Here is a 21,884-nt window from a genome sequence, read left to right as displayed (position 1 = left end):
CATGATATATCTGCCGCCATTTGTCACTCCCTGTAACAGGTTGAGCCAGCGCGCTGGCCAAAGCAAACAATTTGCCAACAGTCAGCCGAAATTGCCACTTGCCATTAGCCACTAGCCGCATTTGTGGCGCCAAACTGCATACAGCTACTTGGATGTCATAGATACCCGCACGTAAACCACAGACAGAGGCGCATATACGTACGTACTCCCGGTGGGCAGAGGTGGGTTTACTTTCAGTTTAAACAATAAATTCTGCCCCAGCGCTATCTCTCGTCCAGAACTACTTTTGACGCATCTGCATCAGCGTTTGTGTGCGGCAAATGCATTTAAATGCAAATATATTCCAATGTTTGGCTCCCAACGGGTTGGAAAAAGTAAATATTATCCGAGCTAACATACGTACAGTCTGTATAAAAGCATCTGGAGGCTAATAAATCATGGCTCTCGAGTTGGCCACTCAGGAAGTATCTGATTCTTATTCTATGTCTTTGCAGTCTTCTTTTATTGAGATATGGTTTACGGTTGTGCGAGTTAAACAACTCATTTGCTTGGCAATTTGACAACACCCAAGTGCACTTGTGAAATATTTAGAACAAAGGGAATGCGATTATCAAATACGAATTTCATTTGCCTATTCGAGCGTGAAGCAAGTTACCAGAAACGGGTAACACAAAGAACTTGCTTTGATTTCAACGAAAATAACTAACCAACAAATAAGTGGAATAATTGCCAAGCAGCTCTACTGCAGAATTATGCTAACAGATACAAAAAGATGTGTACAAATTCAATATACAATAATTGTTCTAATCAATCTGGCTCATCAGCCCGCTCTTCATTTGAAATTCAATAAAAGTTGTAATACAAAGGCGCAGGCAATCGGTCACAAGGCAACGAAATACCCTCATCAAATGTGGCAATTCCACTTTGATTGGCATTTCCCATGGATGCTGCCTCAGGCCTCCTGCCCCTCCAATTCATTTGCTGTCAAAATCGCTCAACAACTTCATTTCATAATAGACAATCAAATTCGCCAAATGGATTTGGCATAGCTCATCTCTTCCCTCATCGCCGTGGCAGTGTTTATTGTATTAAACATATTCAAATTAATTGCAATTTTGAGCTATTTTTGTCGGGAATAGCCACACATTAAAAACGAAAATCGCAATTTTCTCCACAGCAGCGAGAGCGCAAAGAGCTGAAAAATGAATCCAAACAATTGAAAAAAGACCCGCGCTGATTGAACTGCTCAGTGCACAATTTCAATCAGTTTTTCAATTAATTTTCATTATGCTTAGATTCTCAGATGATTACTGGGATGGGGATGGGGATCAACATTGTTAGTGGCAGTTGAGCCGGGGCTGAGGCCAGGGCCCCAGCTGTCCATAGGCATAGCTGGAGTATTAAAACAAATTGTTATTGGACATCATAAAGAATTACAATGCAGGAAAATCGCTGCCAAGACAGCAGAACAGCCTGGTGAATCTTTCGCGTGTGCTACACGACACGCCGACGTGACTCACACAGCAAGTGGTAGAAGGAGGCACGGGGCTGCGGCGTGCAACAGTTGCGTCCATCAGTGACAAAGCCAAAACAAACAAGCTACACAGCTTACTGGATGTGGCACTTGGATGGGCATGGAAGCATGGGGCCTTTACCAGACCAGTCCAGAGTGTGTGTGCGGGTTCAATTAACGTTTCGAAGACATGGCCAACATCTTGTGCTCAGGGCGGCTCCGGCTCAGGGAGGCAGTGGACCCGAACCGGCACTGCCACTGGCCACTGGCCACTGGCGGCAGCAGTGGATTTTACCTTTAAAGGCAGGCCATCCATCCATCCATCCATCCATCCATCCAGCCATCGGCAATCGGCAACGGGCAGAAAAAGTTGTTAATTGGAACTTAACAATCACTAAAAGCGTCTAATGGAATAGATGAGATGCCCACTGTGCGGCTTCCCAGCTACCCGTTTACCCACTCAGCCACCACGTCTTTATCTGCCAGCAAATGTAGAAATTAAGTTTCGCCGGGCCAGATGGACAGATGGACAGATGGAAAGGCCATCCACTGGGCCCGTCAGTATCGTTTACGTGCCGCTGCAGAGACAATCAACATTTACTTATTTGTCTGCTGGCCAAACATTTCAAAGCGATGCAGCAGCAGCAGGAGCATCTGCTTGTTGCCAGATAGCGGTGGCTTGTCATGACCATTCCTGGATCCCTTGGATCCCAGAGTCGTGATTCTTCCTGCCCGGCTGGCCCGCGGCATTCTTGTGGCAGCGTTTAGTCGTTGCTTCAAGGAATTATTCGTGCAACTTCAAGAAATAGTTTCTGTCTCTTTTTCTTGTTGCCTCCATCTCCATCGCTGCCTGCGAAGGCGAAGGCGAAGGCTGTGTGTGTGTGTGTGTGTGTTTTTTTTTGGCAGGGGTCTGCCGTTTGCCGCACAGCTCCTTTGTGCCCCTGTCAACGCTAATGAATCAACACAGAGGGCAAAGTCCCTGGACAGGTGCTCATGAGCGACGTGTGTGTGTCTCTTTGATAAGCCACCGAGCTCAAAACACCGCTGAGCATGTGGCATGTGGCATGGGGGCCACACTCTGTTCAGCTTCATTTGCAACGCTGCAACGTTAATCAATTGCAACGTTGTCACACAGCGAGGGAATCGCTGCAACGTCGACGAAATGCCTGTCATGCCCAGGGAGTATGCCATAAATTAACGAGGCCGCATGCCACGAAAACAAGTGCTGGACATGGGTCGCGGCATGGCCAGGGACACCTGTTGGTGGCCACTTCCGTTTTGCCTCCACTGCCTGTTACTTGTGCTTTGCCGTGTTTATGATTTGCAGCATCTTTTAGCAGCAAACAGCGATATGCTCTTTAGATAATGGGTGGCAAAGGGGGGAACGTTCTCTGGATACTTGAGCAGCCACTCCCATAAATCTCGCACAGAGCATGCCATGCTCATGCTCTCGACCGAGCCTCCTTTGCGTTGCTCAAACACTTGTCAGACACTTGTTACCATTAGCCGGCAACACGAAGCCTACGACGGAGCGTCGAAGCGTCGAAGCGGGCCCCAGTTGCAAATGAAGCCAGGCGAGACATGTGCCCCCAAATAAATTTGTCAATGCGACTTAGCAGGCACGCACAGACAGGAGCGCACCCACCATATCAACACCGGAAGTCGCTTGTCAAACACTTTTCAACATTTTTGGCCAAAAGTGTTGACAGGCGCGCATCAAAATGTCATTTAAAATTGTAAATAGAAGACGTCGCGCCCTCGATTTGCGCCGTATTCAGTGCCGCACACAGCCTGCCACAGAGCCACAGAGCCACAAAATAGTGCGGCATAAGACATTCAGATTGAATCGTTTGCTGCCGCAGACATTGATAAACGGCGGAGGCAAACTCAAACTTTGGCCTTGCATAACATCAAAATTTGTGTGGGCAAAATGACAACTTAATGTGGGTCTTGAAACGATTACTCATCAAGTTAGTTGCAGATTGCAGATAAATTTTGTCTACCACAATCTACCGCAGTCATGGCCAGTCTCATAACTCCCAAAGAGGAGAGTAACTTCCATTAATCCCATTTTTGGTATCGTAAATCTAGACTCCAAGACACTGTCAATCTGCCTTTGATGGCTTTTTGTTGCTGCATAATTGAATGCAATCATCGAATGGACTGAGGGGTCTGGTCTGGTCAAATGGGGAAACCAGGCTAGCGGGTTCTTCCTAGCCTCTGCCTGGCACGCCGCGTATGCGTAATATTTATGTTGCTGCCCCGGCCGCACATGTGGCAACGTTCCAACTGCAACAGAAGCATCACATGGCATAAATAAACAAATTTCTCTTGTGGTACGTTGGCGGCGTGCCGAGCCTCGCCTGCAACATGAAAATTGCATTAGAATTTGACGACGGCACCCACGCGGCCCCTGTCCTCCCGCGCTGCAGCAAGTCGCAGCTCTGGCCCCATTTGTGCGTACTCGTAATGAGCAATTAAAAAGTGCCATAACTTAATTAAAGATTCTGCAAACGGAAAGGGGCAACGAAAAGGGAACTCAGGCGAATTGTGGCATGCCCGAGTGTCCATCTGCAAAGTGTTTGTCCAAATTGTCGCCAATGTGCTTTGGCTGCCTTCCCTGCTGTATTTGTTTTGTGTGTTGCTTATTGGGCAGTTTAATGGGGCACGCCCCATTCTTTGACAACAGCCAATTACTTGTTCTCGGGTGCGGCAAGAACTTTTAGCAGCAAATGTTGCCACCTTAATTAGGGACACATTTGCACGAAATTCCCTTTCAATTAGAGACAGATTTTCTGGGGCGCGAGTGCCATTTGGTGTGTTATGCGGCATGGAAACAAGCAGAGCGGCATGAAGGAGGATTAAGGCGGCCAAAGGTCAGGAGAGGACAGGACACACAGTTAATGTGCTTTAAAGCCCTTTGCTGTCCTGCCACTTGGTAAATCCTGGCTAATGAGCATCGGGTGGCGTAAATAATGCAGAATGTTTCATAAACAGGCCTAAAGGAAATAAACTATTGCTCCCAGTACTGCTGCTCCCTCCTGGAAGTGGTTTCCGTTTCGCAGCCAAGTGAGTGGCAGCCAGAGTGCCAGACAGAGACACCTATCGATTTCCGAGCCGCAGGACATTGCCTCGCGGGCATTGTTAAGCCAGAAACTAATTGAAGTTATCAGCTAGTCTTTGGCCATTAAATCCTTTGCCTTTCGACTTTGGGGCCAGTTGATTAAGTATGCATAAACAGCAATTATGCCGCCCCAGAGCCCCGCCCCGCCCGCGCAATTTATGGTAAGTTATGGGGTATTATATCTATTGCCGGACAGGCACACTGCTTGTTCTCCAAAGAGTTGAGAATAAAATCCATACCCAAGTCCGGGCAAATGAAAAATGCTTTATTGTAGAAGCCAACTCCTTGAGTCGCGCTTTTGTTGGCTTTTCTCACGTTTTATCCCCTTCATTATGTTTTTTTTTTTTGTTGCGGCTACCAAATTGCAGGTAATTAAGGCACCGCCACAAGGCATTACCCAGAATGGGGAATAGGTTGAGTGGGGAAAGCATAATTCACTGTCTGAAAATTCATTTCGGCATTTCCACCCATCCACCCATCCACCGGTTCCTTGGTTCTCCCTTCTCCTGTTCCTTGTCGCTTCTCGAGGGTTTTGTTTGCCCACTCAGCGCTCTCTCTGCTTAAGCCAAATTGAGTGCGAATTGTGTGGCACTTGCTCGGTTCGTGTCTAATTGGGTAGCGACTGAATGCTCTGCTGTGGTGCTCCATTACACAATGAACTAGAATATTCCTCTTGGATTTTTGAATTGGACAAACTATCTCCAGACTGCGCTTCCCTGTGGCATAAACCACACAAAAATTGCGTTGTCTGGGAGCGCATGTTGCATTTGGTTAGCATTTATTTATTGTTGCACAATCAGGGAGGGGCCATCGCTCCAAGAGGAAATGCCTCTGTGTCTGAGAGTCTGTCTCTTATCTCTGAGAGAGAGATAACTTTTGGCCAAGTTTATTGAATAATCCGTCAGTGGTCGGTCGGTCGGGCGGTTGCTTGGCCAACTCTGACTGCGGCAACATCATTTTAATTGGCTTCGAGCCGTACAATCAAAGGCAGTTGCCGATAACACACGAAGCCCAAAGGCTTCCAGCAGTTCCTTTGAAACTGACTCAAGTCAGCAGCCTGTGGTCTGTAGTCCGTGAGCGAAAAGGCGAATCAGATAAGCACTAAATGACAAGAACACAATGTGGCCCGAAGGGAGTAGTAGCGAGCCTGGCTGCTCGCCCTGTAATGGCATTCTGATAGTATCTGACAGATACATTTGTGGCCAGCCAGCACACAAGCAAACAGAATCATTTGTTTGGCACGCAGATTCATGCTCAAGCTCGTGCTCATGTCGTCGTCGCCGTCGCCGTTGTCAACCGAAGCCTAATTAAATGTCGGGCCGGGCATCGATGTTCGAGGCAGAAGAACTGCACTTCAACTGAATTAATTAGCCCAAGAAGTTCAACTTCATTAGCAGCTCGGCAGCCAGCATTTGGAGCATCTTTGGCCAACTAAAGCGCGTTTCCACCAACAACAAAAGTTGCCAACTGGCGGGAAAAGTTTATTATCTGACACATTGCCAAAAGAAAAGAAAAGAAAAGAAAAGAAATAAACAGAAGAGCGAATAAGGAGCGCAACAAGTTTAGACCTGGCACGTGCCACTGCCGCTCCTTAGTTGCTTCTGCGTCTCTAAGATACATTTAATTAATATTTGATAGGAACAGACTAATGCCAGCTATCTGCGATTGACGCAGTTCGTTTTCCCCCCATTGCTTCTGATTAGATTCAGCTCGAAACACTGGCCGATAGTTTGGCCGATCGGTTGGCCACCACTTCACTCAGGCACTTGGGCCGCTCCAAACTTTTGTGAGTTTAATTAAAAACTTTGCTCTGACAAGAAGAAATTACAAGGGGAGTTGTGTAAACTTCGAGTGCGTGGCACTGCCTAAACTTTAATAGTCTTGAGTGTCATCTTCCCCCCACTAGTTACAATTACGCTACATCAAATTGCAATAAATCACAGATAAATAAATTCAAATCAGGCAACAAAAGCCCATGGAAAGTTAGGAGCAAATCGCTCCGACCCGCACCGCGAACTTTGCCTTTGCCTTTGTCCGAGCTGGGCGCAAACTTTCTCGACTTGCGAGCAGCTCAAACACACAAAGTTACAGCTCTGAGAATTGTTGAGCCCCGACGGCGACTATTGTTCGACCATTAGGCATGCGAGAACGCAGGACGAGGAGCTGTAGATGTCATACTAGACGAGCCACAACACACAACAAAGGCCACATGCTCGGAGAAGCAGCAATTGAAATAGCAACCGCCACAAAGGCAGACAAGAAGCAACCACCAAAATATTCAAGACAAAACAAAAACAGAAAAGGAAACTCCGCCAAACGGGAATCTCCGTGGTCATCGCAGTACATCGGCATACACTTACTTATGGATGTTTGCTTATCAGTTTGAATTGTTTTGTTTCCTACATGGAGAACAGAAGCAGCAGAAGAAACTGTAGTTGCGAGTATTGATTTAGAAACAAAAGAAGTCCCCCCCCCCCGCCCAGAGCGATAACAAACGCAAATGCAATGGAAAAGGCAAAGGAAAAGGAAAAGAGAAGAGACAATAACAACAAAAGAATCGACAACAACAACAGCTGGAATTTGCATATGAAAGGCGCAACAGTTGTGTGAAGGCAAAAGTAAATTGCAAATGAAATGGAATATGAAAATCAAACTGCCTTTCCCCACGACACCGCCTCAACGTCATTCACATTAGAACGGATGACTGGCTGGCAGGCAGCGGTGGAGGTGAAGGTGGAGGTGGAGGTGAAGGAACTCTGAAATTGAGAATAGAAATTGAAAGATGGACAAGGGGACGCGTGGGTGGGGAGGCCGTTGGACCGGGCTTAGTCAATTGTAAACACATTTTAAACAAAACTCAGCGAAACGTGCACAAAATTGAAGATATGCACAGCCAATTTGTGTTGCCAATATTGTGGTATTCCACGTACAAGCAGAAGAGCAATGTTATTGCTATGACTTGAGCTCGACTCGGGCCCCCCCGCCCCCCGGAAGGAAGTGAAAGTGCGTGAGCAGACCAAATGATTCCATGCCGGCTGCTGCGTGCCTTGAAAGCAATAATTCAACGTCTAATTTGTACATTTTTCTCGCTGGAGCAGCGGGCAGAGGGCAAATCTGAAGTGGCTTTTGAAATAATTGAGCTGCGGTATTAGAGGGGAAATCATAAATAAGAATTAACACAATTGGGATTTGTAGAGAAAGATGAACACACCAAAAAGGCTCTCAGAATAATTCCTATTTACACAAATAACTAATAAACTAAGCTTGCAGTTTCGATAAAGTAAACCCTTAACAAATGTCAATGCAAATAAATTGCTATCCGGTGGAATATTTCATCCTGTTACACGAGTTTTGTTCTGTTCTGCCAATTGCTGCCACAAGATTTATCGAGGTTTTACACCAACTACATTCAAAATTTCTTTAGAGTTCATTGGGGCAGAGTAATGGCTTCAACTTCAACACAATGGATTGGCTGGTTTCTTGCTTCGTTTTGTTTTGTTTTGTTTTTAATTAAACCCGGCCTACTCTGCACCATTCCCCACTCTTTAATTGGTGTACCAAATATTTGGGCAAAGTCCTGTATCCTAGCAGCAAAGAGGGAAAACAGGATATAATCAAGTTCTGCGTTAGGCACGCCTCGAATGAAATTATTGTTTCCCCCAGCACGAGCAAAAGTTGCTGAAATCAAAGTACATAAGAGGAAACAACAAATAAGCGCTGTTAAAATACACAAAAATTCTCATTTTTCTCGTTTTCTTTTGGGGGCCAGCCCTTGCTTTGGCCAAATGACAAAGTTAAATAAAGGCAGAGGGCTGCGGGGCTGCGGGGCTGTAGCTGTGGTGTTTTCATTGCCTGTTGCCAAGACTGTCACACTTTGAAAAGGATCCAGTGCACGAAGTGTGCCTTTGAGCAGCTACTCTTAGCATGTAATACCCATTCAGCCTCGGTATAACTTGTGCTCAAAACTAACCAGAGTCCGGCCAGAATGAATTCCATGAGGAACTCAGATGTGCGGGGTATCTACTGCTTCGAAGCTTACAGCTGGACATGTGTGTGTGTAGACTGAGTAGACCGCAAGACGTTCTTTAAAGAACAAATAACAAACAGCAAACAGTCCATGCCCCCTCTGCCACTCTGCGTTCTACTGGCCCAGAAATATGCAAATTTTGCATGCGAACAAATTGTGCAATTGTTGCTGAGAGGCAACGAGAACGAGGCATTTAGCACGTGTGGCACGTATTTCATTTTAGAGGCTACTGCCCCTGCAGTGGCATCCGGAGCCAGGATGAGGCAAGTTTTACATTATGCCGAGCAGCCACGAACCTTGGGCCTGGGCAACGAGCGCAGGACAAAGGTCGGCTGGTGGTTAAGGGGTTTTGGGGCGAGTTTCTGGGGCAAAAAGATGAACATGCCAGCACCAGGAGGCTCATAAAGACAAAGCAAGAATGTGCCGCAAAGCCCCAGTACCAGACCGAGGCCCAGCCCAGACTCGGCAGAGCTGCGGGCTTTTAAAACTTCATTTTCCCGGCTGACTAAGCTAATGCCTCATCTCTTTTTTTTTTTGGTTTTTGGTGGGGTCTTTGTGTGGCCGGTTTTATAAATTATTCCAATCCATTAGGACTCGGCTTTCACGCTGTTCTGAATCTGGAGGCGAGTGGGAAGTGTGCGTAAAATATATCTACATGTAAACCGCTTGTACCAGTAATCTGCAACAACATTTTTACGGCTCTCGCCAGCTATTAGATGCTGCTCACTCACGCATACTAATACGCAACGAGATGTGGCTGTGCCACGCATAAAGGCTGCCACTGGAGTCCTGTCTGCTGAGCTCCTGAGCTACTCTCTATTTGCAGTTTGTATTTATTTGAAATATGAGCTACTTCCCTGTGCACTCAGTCGATAAATCATCAGAGAACTCTCCTAGATCGTACACCAGGCGACTGTTTATGAATGATGCAGAAAGACACATTCCTCGGACCACGAATGCACTCGCAAGAGTGCAAGACAAGACAAGATTCAATCAAGGGTCAAACGAACTGAATACGTTATGAATCTCCGGTTGTGAATCTCTTCCTGGGAGAGATGAATGGCAGATCAAATCGCTTCCAAGTAACCATCTAAAGTCGGAATTAGTTGAAAGTGATTAAAGATGTGACAATGTATAAGACCTAAGACCATTTTGTTCTTTCTCAAATGGCAACTTTCTGCATTTGGAATAACTTCCATAGTCCCACTGCTACATTTATTTTGTATTTAACTGACTCAACGCTGAATCTTGAGGGAATCTGTATCTATTATGTTGATTTTATATTCAATTGAAATGCTTTTGGCCATGAGCCAATATGTCAATTCTTTTTCCCAACATCCATCAAACGAAACGTGTTGATCCAGTTTTATTTTGTTTGCCAACCTCTGGACTCTTTCGTGTAATGAATAAATTACAGGAGGTAGCAGCGGAGACTCCTGCAGGAGTCCGCAACAGAAACAGCAATTGGAATCCCATCGACTGCGCCCTTTATTCCGTTTTCAACAAAAGCTGCAAAAATCAGAAAACGTTTCAACGAATATCCAACTGTTTGTGGGACAGAGTGGGCGGCAGTGGCAGTGGCAGTGGCAGTGGCAGTGGGAGCCACTACAAAAATATTATTTTAGACAGATGCCGGCATTGGCAATATTTTTGAAAAATGCTAAAAGCTCTCTGGCCAAATCGGAGCCGTGGAGCCACTAGATGAAATTCAGCCGAAATGCCATTTAAAGGGATTTCAACGCCAACTCTTTAGGCATACCAAATTTTGATTTATGTTCCATTTGTCTGCTTTCATGGGGCACTTTGCAAGGGGAACGGCCATGGCCACGGCCCCAGCACTTCTTTCAAATCAATAATTAATGCCGTTGTTGTTTGTTTAAAGACGGCCAACAGAAATCAAAGAGAAATTTGAGCATAAATCAAGGCGAGAGCCAGAAGAGCTCTCCCCAAAAGGGAACTGTAGATATGTGAACATGATTTATGTTTCCAATAAATTGTTGAACAAAAAAAGGAATACTACCACTAGTGTGAAACGCTTTCAACATTTAGGCACTCGGTTCCGTGCCACTGAGCTCTGAGCTTCGATTCAGCTCTCTGTTTGGGCTGACAGCCAACGAATTGGAAATCAGCGAGCAAACATTTCATTACTCATACGTCGTGTGGGTTCGCTCAAAGAGGGAAAACCATCGCGTGTGGCTTGGGTGAGCGAAAACATTGTGACATATGCAGTTGCCACAATTTCGCATGGCTTCGTTTTTTAATACACAACCAACCGACGACGATCCGTCAACAGCGAAAACATTTTCCGAACAGATTTTTTTCACAATGCGTCCGCGGTCCGCTCCACTTCACGGCGCTGAGTGCTAAAATAGATGCCGCAACACATGTAACAGTGTACAGTACACACACACACACACACACACACACACACACACACACACACATAACAGTGAAATACATTTTCCCGAGTTTTACGAGTCTGCCCCCCGCTCGATGGTTTGCTGTTTTTATTGCAGTTTCCTCGCGTTCGCTTTTATCAAATGCAATTTACGGATTCCCTCGCATCGGACATTAGCGCGTGGGTTCGAAGTCGAGTCAAGCTTACTTAACGCCACACAGCTGCTTTCACCCATCCCTATTTTGTGTCCCCTACCCCTCGAGCAGTCCCCTGCCTCTACGCTATCTTGGAGCAACTTTTTTCCCGGCTATTTTTCGCCTATGGCACTTTCCGCACGTTTTTCTTTTTATTGCTAATTTCTGTTATTGCCAACGTTTTGCGTGAGTTTCGCGCATTGTCGTAAAATATTTTTATGGTCACAGTAGGGCGTCCCAGCACCCAGCACCCAGCACCCACGCCCACACCTACGCCAACACTCCTAAATGTAGGAGAAGTCTTAAGCTGGCGAGAAAGTATGCTACGAAGTCCTACCACATTCGACGCACTTTTCCATCAAAATACGCCAAGAAGTTATTGGATTTCCTGCTGTCAGTCGAACAATTATGTTTTCCCCACTAACTATTTGCCATGCCAATCACTGAGAAGAAATCGCTCACTCATTGGAGCACTGGAACACTGGGCCAGGTCAATGGCTCAGGTCGCGAGGCATCGTTAAATATAAGTGGCCCCGTGCCCTTGCCCGCTCTCTCGTCATCTCTTTTATGGCCATAGCCAGTTAATAACCAAATTTGTCTGCTCAGCTTTGGCGTAAAACTGAAAATACCTTCAGATGGGTGAAGTCCCGAACCGAACTGTGGAACACACTCCGAGCAGCTCAGCGTTGAGGGATGCGAGGCGATTTCATGTAATTTGTGTAATAAATATAAAACTCTTATTATTTATCTCCTGTGTCAGGGGAAGGATGTGGGGGCAAAACTTGTGTGGCAGCTGTCATAAAAATGCTCCTCGATCGATGCCAGCGAAAGTGTTGTGCACACACAGAATGCATTCAGTCGCTCCCCTCCTTTGGCACTCGAACACTTTGCAATTTCGTATTTTATGCATGTTGTACTCTAGATGTACAGTTGTCGCTTCTGATTTTAAGTGCTGTCAGCAATTTGCCTAAACGATAAGATTACAGTCAGTGTGAGTGGAGGAGTGAATGCTTTTTGGGGACCCAATTGAGTGTCTCTTGCTGCTGGTGCTGCTGCTGCTGCTGCTCTTCCTATCATCCAGACACGCTTGATTGCTGCTGGTACTCCACTGGGCACTTCTCGCCCCACTCGTAATCAAAACGCTCTGCTACCAGAGAGAATGCTGGGAGCTGGCCATCCGTGTGCTTTGGCCATTGTTTGTTTCAGCCTGAGTGCAGCCGGACCTCCTCCCGTTGAGCAAATGTTTCCCGTTCCGCTCAAGTGAATGTTGATGCCAACCCTGTGCTTTGCATTTAAACTGCACAAAAACAAAGCAGCGGCCAGGAGAAAGATTCCCTGCTGCAGTTGCTGGTTTTGTAATCTCTTACTGTGGGGATTCTAATGATGCGGAACAGGTGTGCTCACGTTCAAGTTATATTATAGATGGAGAGATAAGGATCAACCTGCAGCCAGCTCTGTCTGTGGCTCCTGTTTTTCTAATAATTGCAATAATTGCTGGTTGAATAAATGTAAATTAAATAATTAAAACCACAGCGAAAAACAGAGAAAACTGTTAGACAAACAAGTTAAATGCGTATAGAAATGATACAGTGCGCAACGGCACTTTAAGTCAATCCTTACCTTTCCTTGCATGCCTGAAAGTAAGAACAAATACAATCGAGGATAGTAGTTGTTTCCCCACTTATATGCTTGTGCCACACTGTAGTTTGGCAACTAGCAGCAGCAGTTGGAAAACCAATTAAGTTGCAACCACAGCCATTTTGTTGGAAACATTTATGTGCTTTTCAAATGCAACAATGATGGACTCGTGTAACACACAACACACATTCACAACTTTTCAGCCGACTTTCAGCAACTCCAGTTGAATGCAGCCAAGTCATGAGTGAGCAAAGCAGCAACAGCAGCAGCATTGGCAGCACGGCAGCGATTGCTGAAAGTGTAGCAGAAAGCGGCCCGGACTTTGATGCACTTCGCGCCGCCTGCAATGCCCGCCTCAATGGCAGTGGCAGCCATTTGTTGGGTGAGTATTTTAAACTGCAATTTTCATGTGCATTATTCATGAGTAGTTTTAAACTGAACATTCAGGACCCAGCCCAGAGCCCGGACCTTTCTGTCCAGGTACCTTTGATGGCTGGCTTTGCTGGCCGGATACGGCCGCCGGCTCTTCCGCCTACGAGCTCTGCCCCGACTTCATCACGGGCTTCGATCCAACACGTAAGTAGAGCCAACGGTTGCTTGTTTATTAAGTTCCACAAAGGAACATCCATTTTGGGGTCAGCTCGGGGATCTGCATATGACAGGAAAGGAAAAAATCGAAAGCCGAAGCCGAAACTGCCTACGGAAATTTGTTTGCACAAGCAGGAGAATGAGCTCCTGTGGAGTGGGAGACACGGCAGCCCTCTAATTGGCCTCGAACCTGAGCTCTGCTCCACATCCTGCCTTCCAGGACACAGCCCAGCCTCAACCCCAGATTCATAAATATGAATACGCTCCCAGCCAGGCCAAATCAATTGGAAAGTTGTTATGTTTGTGCTTTGATTTCGTGTGTCGTACGGCAGCATAATGTCTGGCTGGAGGATGCTTAGCCTCGGCTCCTGGGGCCACTAAATTATCCAAAGAGCAGGAGCAGAATGCTAAAATGTTTTCGCCTTATTTGCCAGCCGAATAAACATGAATCTCCGAGGGCTTTCAGTTATATTTTTGTGGCTTCTAAGCGGAGATGAAGTCGACTCGAGCAACTGAGAGAAATTTAAGTTAGTGTCAGCTTTAAGTACTTTTCAGCTACTCTTTAATGCTGAGCAAATAAATGTGTGTGGATCCCCCATGAGACAACATAATTTTTATAGTTTATCAGAGGCAGCTCCGAGTGGGCAGATCATATCTGGCTGTCTGCTTAATAGGTAATTAGCAAATGAGTGCCTCATGAATCATTGAGGCGCTCTCAAACGGATAGCTCTCGACACAACAAACAAATTAATTATGCACACATTTTGCATTCCCAAATGGCTCGGTAATTAGCTCGCAAATTACAAACAAACAAGTCGAAAAAGATGATAAAAACAATTCGAAAAATGGTGAAAGAAATGAGGAGGCCACAAAATTAACTTGAATGATGAATATATGAAATTATGCATAAATATTTGAAGCAATTTATGAGAATAAATCATTCACCGTGCATTTATCGCGACTCTGCAATATGGGGCAAGCGAACAGCATGCGACATGCCACACAGCACCCCCACTGTGGCCGTGACCAGGACAACACTAAAATAACAAAAGTTGAATGACTCTTTTTGTGGCTGTATCAAAAAACAAACGATGGGAAGGGCAGGCAGGGACAGTGGAGGAAGCCAGCCAAAGGCCAAGAGGCAGAGGCTAGGCAAAGTGCCACTTTCCCTGCTACATTTAGCCTGTGTGGTTGCCCTGCCCCAACCGCCCAAAACGCCGCCAGCTCGTACAAGATTATGTGCTCTGGCACTGTGTCGCCATTAACTTTTATGGCACTTCCGGTCGACGGATGTGTCGATGTGGTGCTGCGCTTAGCCGAACCGAGCCGAGCCGAGCTGAGCTGAGCTGAGCTGAGTCGTGCTCTGTGGCAACCAACCAAGCATATACGTGATTTTCAACGTCTGCGTGCGTGACAACTGGCCATAAATGAGCTCGTCCAAAGATCAGCACGTCTGAAACAAAGCGACAGAGGAACTTCACTTCTTTCCGCTTCCCACAACAAGTGGCGAACAGCAAATAAAACTACACAAGCCAGGACATAAAGATTCTGTTGCAAAATTGTTGAATTGAAGTATTTCCATTCAGCAAACACAACAAATTCCATTTCAATTTACTCAGTGTTGGTCTTAGTCTTAAAAATCAATTGGATTGCGGTCCGCCAGCGTGGCGTCAAAGGCAACAAAAATAATAATTAATAACACAGAGGGAAGAGCAGTGGAAGACTGCACCGAAATATGCAAATGGTCTATTTAAATATATTTCATAATTAAAATAGAATACATTAAATATGAGTTATGTAAATTTATTATACTTCAGTGAACAGAACAGCAAAAAATTAAATTTATAGCTGGTTGTGCGCATTCCTCCCAGTGTACCTGTGATGCATTGACCTTACAATCCCTCAAATGTGTAAACAAAATCCCCGACAGCCTGCACTATTTATCCAAGACTTAATCATAGAATCGTAAACAGTTGTGGATTGCAAATATGTTTGCTGCTTTTATAAATAACTTTGAGCAGAGCCAGGGAAATTGCATTATTTTGTGACAAATTGAGGCAGGTCTAAATGGATAATTGCTCAGTAAAATGAACTCTTTGGACGTTTCTCTCTGGCAGGATATGCGCACAAGGAGTGCGGCAGCGATGGGGAATGGTTTAAGCATCCGCTGAACAACAAGACCTGGTCGAACTACACGACCTGCGTGAATCTCGATGACCTGGAGGTGAGTTTCAGGCACTTGATTTACTGCCAGCAAATTGATAAATCAACACAATGCACTATCCTTTGCCCTCCTTTCACAGTGGAAACACAACGTCAACCTGATCTATGAGGTCGGCTACGGCATCTCTCTGCTGGCCATCCTACTCTCGCTGGCCATTCTCGGATACTTCAAGTGAGTAAGCCAAAGTTCATCCTTTCAGCAAACCTCCTACATCTCTGACGTTGGCCCCAGCCTAAATGGCACAGCATGGAAAACCACTCAGGGCTAATGAAGTACTCTTTCTCGTTGCCGTTGTCATTGCCGTTTCCGGTTATGGCTTGACTGAGCGCCGCACAAAAAATGTTACTGTAATGGCAAACAAATGCGCCAATGACTTAGTCAACTGTGAGCCCGAAGCTGTGGCCCCTGTCGCAAAATGTCCATTGCAGTCACTTAAAACGGAATAATTGGTGTCGGAAATGAGAAAATACTTTGTCTCCTTCTGCCGCATTCGGATTCGCATTCGCACTCGCCCCATTCTGTCTGTGAGTCCATCCAGCTGGATTGTGTCTACGTCAGGCAGGATATCGATTCATTTCCCAGTGTCTGCAGCACAATTAGTGCGCTCGGTCTACGTACAGATAGAAATGAGGATGAAAATACAACAGGAGGACCCACTGGCTGAAAGTGTTTGAAATTGTGTGTCAAAGGAAAGTGACGTGTAGCAACTTTGGCTGCCCCTAAAATGTGACAATTAAAACTTAATTCAGAAGCCCGACCCCCACACACACGGAGGAATCCTCAGGAATTTCAATTAACAATGGATTGAAAGAATAAATCAGGGATCTAGCAATGGCAGGATAATAAAAGTAATCAAATCTAAGCATTAGTTTTGCAGTCCAAAGAAAAATAGAAACAAAACAAAATGAAATAAAACCTTGCGACTAGCCTGAGGTGCAGAATGCCCATATGAGAGTTTAATTTGTGGCATGACCTTTGACTGGGCAGATGGAAATTGTATTTAAGTGCTGCCTGACCGCAAGCTGGCCAGTTGTGAATCACCACGAATACATTCTTCTTTTGGCTGGAAGCTGTATTGGAGCTTTGTTTTCAGGTCCCTCTTCAGTCCTAGCAGGCAAAATGCTAAGCGAGCTTCTCGCTCTCTCTGCATGCCACAAAGGAAGTTGATGGGGGATGCAAATTGCATTTTGGGCCAATGTCCAATTCCTATTGCAATTCCAGTGGAATAACAATCGTGGCCAAATGCTGATCTATTCAAATTGTTGTATTTTCGTTGCACAGAACCCTGAAGTGTGCCCGCATCACGCTGCACATGAATCTGTTTGCCTCGTTTGCGGCCAACAACTCGTTGTGGCTGCTCTGGTACCTGATGGTAATGCCCAACACGGAGCTCCTGCAGGATAGTCCGGTAAGCTGGCAGCGTGCCCCTGCTGTTGTGTGAATACTAACCGTTTTGGTTTGGTTTACCCAGGCTCGCTGCGTGGCTCTGCACATCAATCTGCACTACTTCCTGCTGACCAACTACTCGTGGATGCTGTGCGAGGGCTTCTATCTGCACACAGTGCTGGTGTCAGCGTTCATTTCCGAGAAGCGGCTGGTCAAATGGCTGATCGCCTTTGGCTGGGGCTCGCCGGCCGTCGTCATATTCGTCTACAGCATGGCCCGTGGTCTGGGCGGCTCGGCCGACCAGAAGATACAGTAAGTGCTTGAATGATGCTGCGAATCACTCATCAAGCGATGGTTGGGCCCGCCCGTTCCATGTGCAGATGACTTGATAATTGAATCGCATTTGCAATTCCATAATTCAGCGACTCTCTTGCAGCTGCTGGATGAGCCCCACCGACTACGACAACATTCTGGTGGTGCCCGTTTGCATATCGATGTTCCTCAATCTGCTGTTCCTGTGCAACATTGTCCGCGTGGTGCTGCTCAAGCTGAATGCCCCGGCCAGCATCCAGGGCAGCTGCGGCCCATCCCGGACAGTGCTTCAGGCGTTTCGGTATGTTTTTGTGCTCTTTGTTCCTTTTTATTTTTGGAGTATTCCGCGATACTCGACTCCACCACGACTCTCCAGTGTGGCCCCTCGAGGCATATGCGTAATTATATTTTCTTTCACTTTTTGTATTTACCCAGAGCCTGTCCGCTCTGCTCGCTTTGCACTGGGAAGTTTAGCCTCATTTTGCATTTTAAATTACGCATACGCCGCGTCGCCTTGCATGCTAATACCATCGCTCTTTTTCCTTTGTGCTCCTGCAGGGCCACGCTGCTACTTGTCCCGCTGCTTGGCCTCCAGTATATCGTCACCCCGTTTCGTCCTGCGCCGGGACATCCCTGGGAGAATACATACGAAATCATCTCAGCGTTTACAGCCTCATTCCAAGTAAGTAAAATCTTTTCCCATTCCCCATTCCGGTTTCCGGTTTCCGGCTGCTCTTGTTTTTCTGGCATTCATAAAAATGATTTTACGACTGAGAGTTTAAGCCAAGAAGTTGTGTTCGTTCAGCCCGAGTCCATGGCCACAGCCAAAGACAGGGAATGCAAATAAGCCAACGCTGGCATGACTTCGGGGCAGGAATTACTAATATGCCGGGACCCCGGCTCATTAGGGGAGGGGACTGAAAATCAATGGGGCAACAGCGCACAGCATATGGAAATACGCAGATTCCTCCTTCGGCATTTCCATAAGCTGCAGCTTATTAAATTTCTCTCGCAGATATTGGGACATCCTGCTGCAATGGATCGCCGAGCACTTAATATCGATTAACCTTACAGAACACCAGACAGACCAGCTTTGGGTCGACTCTCTGATAAAAATGTTTGCCTCATTAGTCGAGTCCACGAACTGCATTTACCCCGCAATTTCAGCTGCAAATATTTGCACTGGCAAGGAGCTCATTTCGAAAGGGGAGGACTTATGGCCATAAGTGAAACGAGTGGCAAAAGGAAAAAGCTTCGATTGGCATGACACCCACCATCAGGGTTATGCAATAATCCAAACAAGACTACAAACTCAAGCTCTATCGTGGCAATCCTAGTGGCAAGTTCCGTCTTATAGACACAGGCGAGCAAACAATCGAATTGCTTTTGGTGTGCCGTTGACTCTAAAGCAAAAGCACTCCATTCGCATTGGCATTAAAATAAATTTCCTCCTAAGCTGCAGCTGCCTTGTTTTTCGAAAGAGCCAACAAAACAGTCAATGTCAATCGATGCTTGTCTGGCACAATCTTTCGCTCAGAAAGTTGACATTTTAAAGTCAGTGTTTGAGTGGCTCTGCCGCCCACAACCCACTTTTCTGTTTTGGCTTATTCTCTGTTTCATGCTCCGCTCCCCGTGTATATTTACTTGCCAGATTGCAAAGTTGTACTCGCTACGCGGTGAGCACACTGTGGTTGCATATAATTTGGATTTATTGTGCCAGACCCGCCGCTGTACGCAGTCGAAATATCTCCCAGTCGTAAAAGACTTTGCACAAGTTTTAAGCTCCGTAAAGAATATCAAAATAATTTCAGCTTGCAAATGCGGTTGGGAAACCCAGCAGTTTCTTGGCCAAAACTGAAAATTGTTTATGTACGTACGCGCATTTATTTATGTAACTATTTCTGTGTGGCCGCACAGCGGAGTAGCTGTGCACTTGGCATTTTGTCAGTTTCAGAACATTTTCCCAGCACTTTCCATCCTCAAGCGCAGCCTTAAGCTGTCCTTTGGGAACTTTCCAACGAACAGATGTGCAGACAAAAACACATTTAACTGAAATTGAATTAAATACTTCCGCCTGGCAGGAAGAAAACAACCAACCAGCAAACAGCATTTGTCAGCAAAAATCATCATAAAACATGACCCGAAGTTTCCGGGCTACAGCTGGAATTTGGCCAGACAAATGTTTCTACTTTGCTAATTGATTTAGTTGGAAAAGTGATAAGACACTTTCTCTCTTTTTTCTTTTGTATCTCAATGCCAAAACTGAAAATGTACAAAATATGCCAAATTTATTTGAGAAAAGTCAAATAAAATATCTAAATATTTGCACAGAATTTATGGCAACGTTTTCAAATTTGATATATATGAATTCCAATGGGGCAATAAAAACCAAAAATAAAGCCCAATTCCAAATGACTTGTGGGACTCATACCGAAAGAGTCTTTTCTGTTAAAGGTGAAATTGTGTGACGAAGAAGAAGGGCCACACAATATTCCACTTGAAGTCTATGTAACTAAGTAACAAAGAAGCTCAATGCAAAATGCTGAAAGCCAGCAGAAGTACGAGTGTATTCTTCGTTGCGGGAGTGTGGAGCGTAGAGCAATTTGGAAGCCCGGGAATGAATGGGCAACTGCGACTGATTGAGTCTATGATGGGTTCTCGTGAGTAGTGGCAATCAAAGGAAGCCCCAGGCAGAAGTGCGAACGAGAAATCTTGACAGTAGTCCATGCACGTACCCGAGCCGCAACATTAAACATTTACATAAGTATACATGGAGGTCGCATATGTATATGGGTATGAGTGGGACAATCGAGAAGGAGAGTGGAAAAAGACAAATGGCAACCCACGGACAAACAGGCTGCTGTCTGACAGGCGAAATGAATATTGAGGTTGGAAGGCAGACTGTGTAGCGGGGAATGCGAAATTGTATTATTGTATATTGCATTAGAGGTAGGACCATCTGCCACTGCTACTGCTCTCTTTTTCTGTTTCTGCGTCCTTGCAGGGTCTGTGCGTGGCCACGCTCTTCTGCTTCTTCAACGGGGAGGTGATTGCCCAGGTGAAGCGCAAGTGGCGGATGCTGTGCTTCAGCAATCGACCGCGGACCAACTCCTACACAGCCACTCAGGTCTCGGTAAGATTTATACTAAAAGCTTGTCACGCTTTGTTTTTACCCTTACCCTCTTCCAAACTCTGCATATTAATTTTGTCCCACGGGTTACGGCGCGTATGAGTAATGCACACAGACATAAAACAAGCCACACACACAATTAATCACTTCACTCAACTGCAGAATATTGGCTATTAACCATTGAATATCGCATGCAAAGTAATCGCATGCAAAAGACACAAAGATACAGATAAATACACCGAAACCAAACGCACCGTTGCCACCGCCTGCCAACCACCATGATAGCAAATTCTCAGTTCTTTTGATTGTAGTTCGTGCGCTGCGGTCCGCCCCTGCCCGGCGAGGAGAAGGTATGACTAAAGGACCTGTCGGCCAAGCGACGCGCCTCCTCGGCACCACACCATCGGAGCCAGCACCAGAGCCACGACCAGACCCAACACCAGTCGCAGGAGCAGAGAGCTCGCAGCCAGAGCTTGACGGCCAGCCGGAGCCTCCTCGAGGGTTGGCGCAACAAAATTCCCTTCCGGCAGAGTCGCCGGCAAACTGTTGACAACTCGCGCCAGCAGCAGCCCCTGATGGAGAAGCGGGATGCAGCCTCCTCCTCTGTCGCTGCGGCACCGACACCGACCCCGACCGCGGATGCAGTGCTCGATGCAGGCGGCGAGGCAGATGTCGCAAGCAGAATGCCGACACTGATGACAACCATAGCGGAAGATGCAGGAGAGACCTGCCCTGCCCCACTGCCCAGTGCCAGTGCCACTGGCATTGTCATTGTTTGCATGGAGGGAGCAGCAGGAAGCCATCACCAGATGGCAGATGAGGCGCTTTAAGTGTAACCCCCCCCAAAAAAACACCACCCCAACAACAGCCCAGCCCACCCACGTGCAGGTCACACAACATCTCATAGTTTATAAGCAGCTGAAAGAAAAACCAAATCATCTGAGACGACTACCGCTGAAAGGAGTTTCGGCAACTAACTACCATCCCAAGTACCCAAAGTACCTCAGTTAAGTTTACAGTTCGTTGCGCCCTTCCCCCACATTTTCCACTGAGGGGGGAAGAGTGGGAGAAATTGATTGCAGCTTAGCCAAGCGATGGATGATAAAATATTTATTGTACGAGTATTTATGCGTGTTAGAATTTACGTGGATATCAAATATCATTGTTGTCTTAAGTGTTAAGTGTTAAGTGTCTCACCCGCCCGCCTCTCCTTGTCTCTCTCTCTCTCTCTCTCTCTGTGGTAAGCTGAGCTTTCTGGCCATCGCTTTTAGTGTGCTACATAAACGTGCGCAATAATTAACTGAAATAAAAATGTGGAACCGTGTGTATCTATGCCAAAAAAACAAGAAA

At 46.2% G+C, this 21,884-nt stretch overlaps 2 protein-coding genes across 2 annotated transcripts in view; one reads left to right on the top strand and one right to left on the bottom strand.

The window, feature by feature from the left end:
* LOC117581966 overlaps positions 1-15,589 on the bottom strand; it is a 22,117-nt gene extending 6,528 nt beyond the window's left edge. Inside the window, exons 1-2 of the mRNA XM_034269453.1 lie at positions 15,585-15,589; positions 8,038-8,040 (exon numbers count right to left, since the gene is read on the bottom strand). The gene's annotated coding sequence lies outside the window, so the exon portion shown is untranslated. The remainder of the gene's footprint in view (positions 1-8,037; positions 8,041-15,584) is intronic.
* LOC117581956 (calcitonin gene-related peptide type 1 receptor) overlaps positions 1-21,884 on the top strand; it is a 23,234-nt gene extending 1,350 nt beyond the window's left edge. The window contains 10 exon segments of the mRNA XM_034269442.1: positions 13,098-13,276; positions 13,342-13,470; positions 15,600-15,706; positions 15,786-15,877; positions 16,988-17,114; positions 17,178-17,404; positions 17,529-17,705; positions 17,963-18,086; positions 20,409-20,537; positions 20,846-21,884. Coding sequence (XP_034125333.1) covers positions 13,135-13,276; positions 13,342-13,470; positions 15,600-15,706; positions 15,786-15,877; positions 16,988-17,114; positions 17,178-17,404; positions 17,529-17,705; positions 17,963-18,086; positions 20,409-20,537; positions 20,846-21,364 — 1,773 coding nt within the window. The 5' untranslated portion in view covers positions 13,098-13,134 and the 3' untranslated portion in view covers positions 21,365-21,884.

Source organism: Drosophila guanche, unplaced genomic scaffold (genome assembly GCF_900245975.1).
Source record: "Drosophila guanche unplaced genomic scaffold, DGUA_6, whole genome shotgun sequence".
NCBI classification, from domain to species: Eukaryota; Metazoa; Arthropoda; class Insecta; order Diptera; family Drosophilidae; genus Drosophila; species Drosophila guanche.
This window is presented reverse-complemented; position numbering and strand designations above follow the sequence as displayed.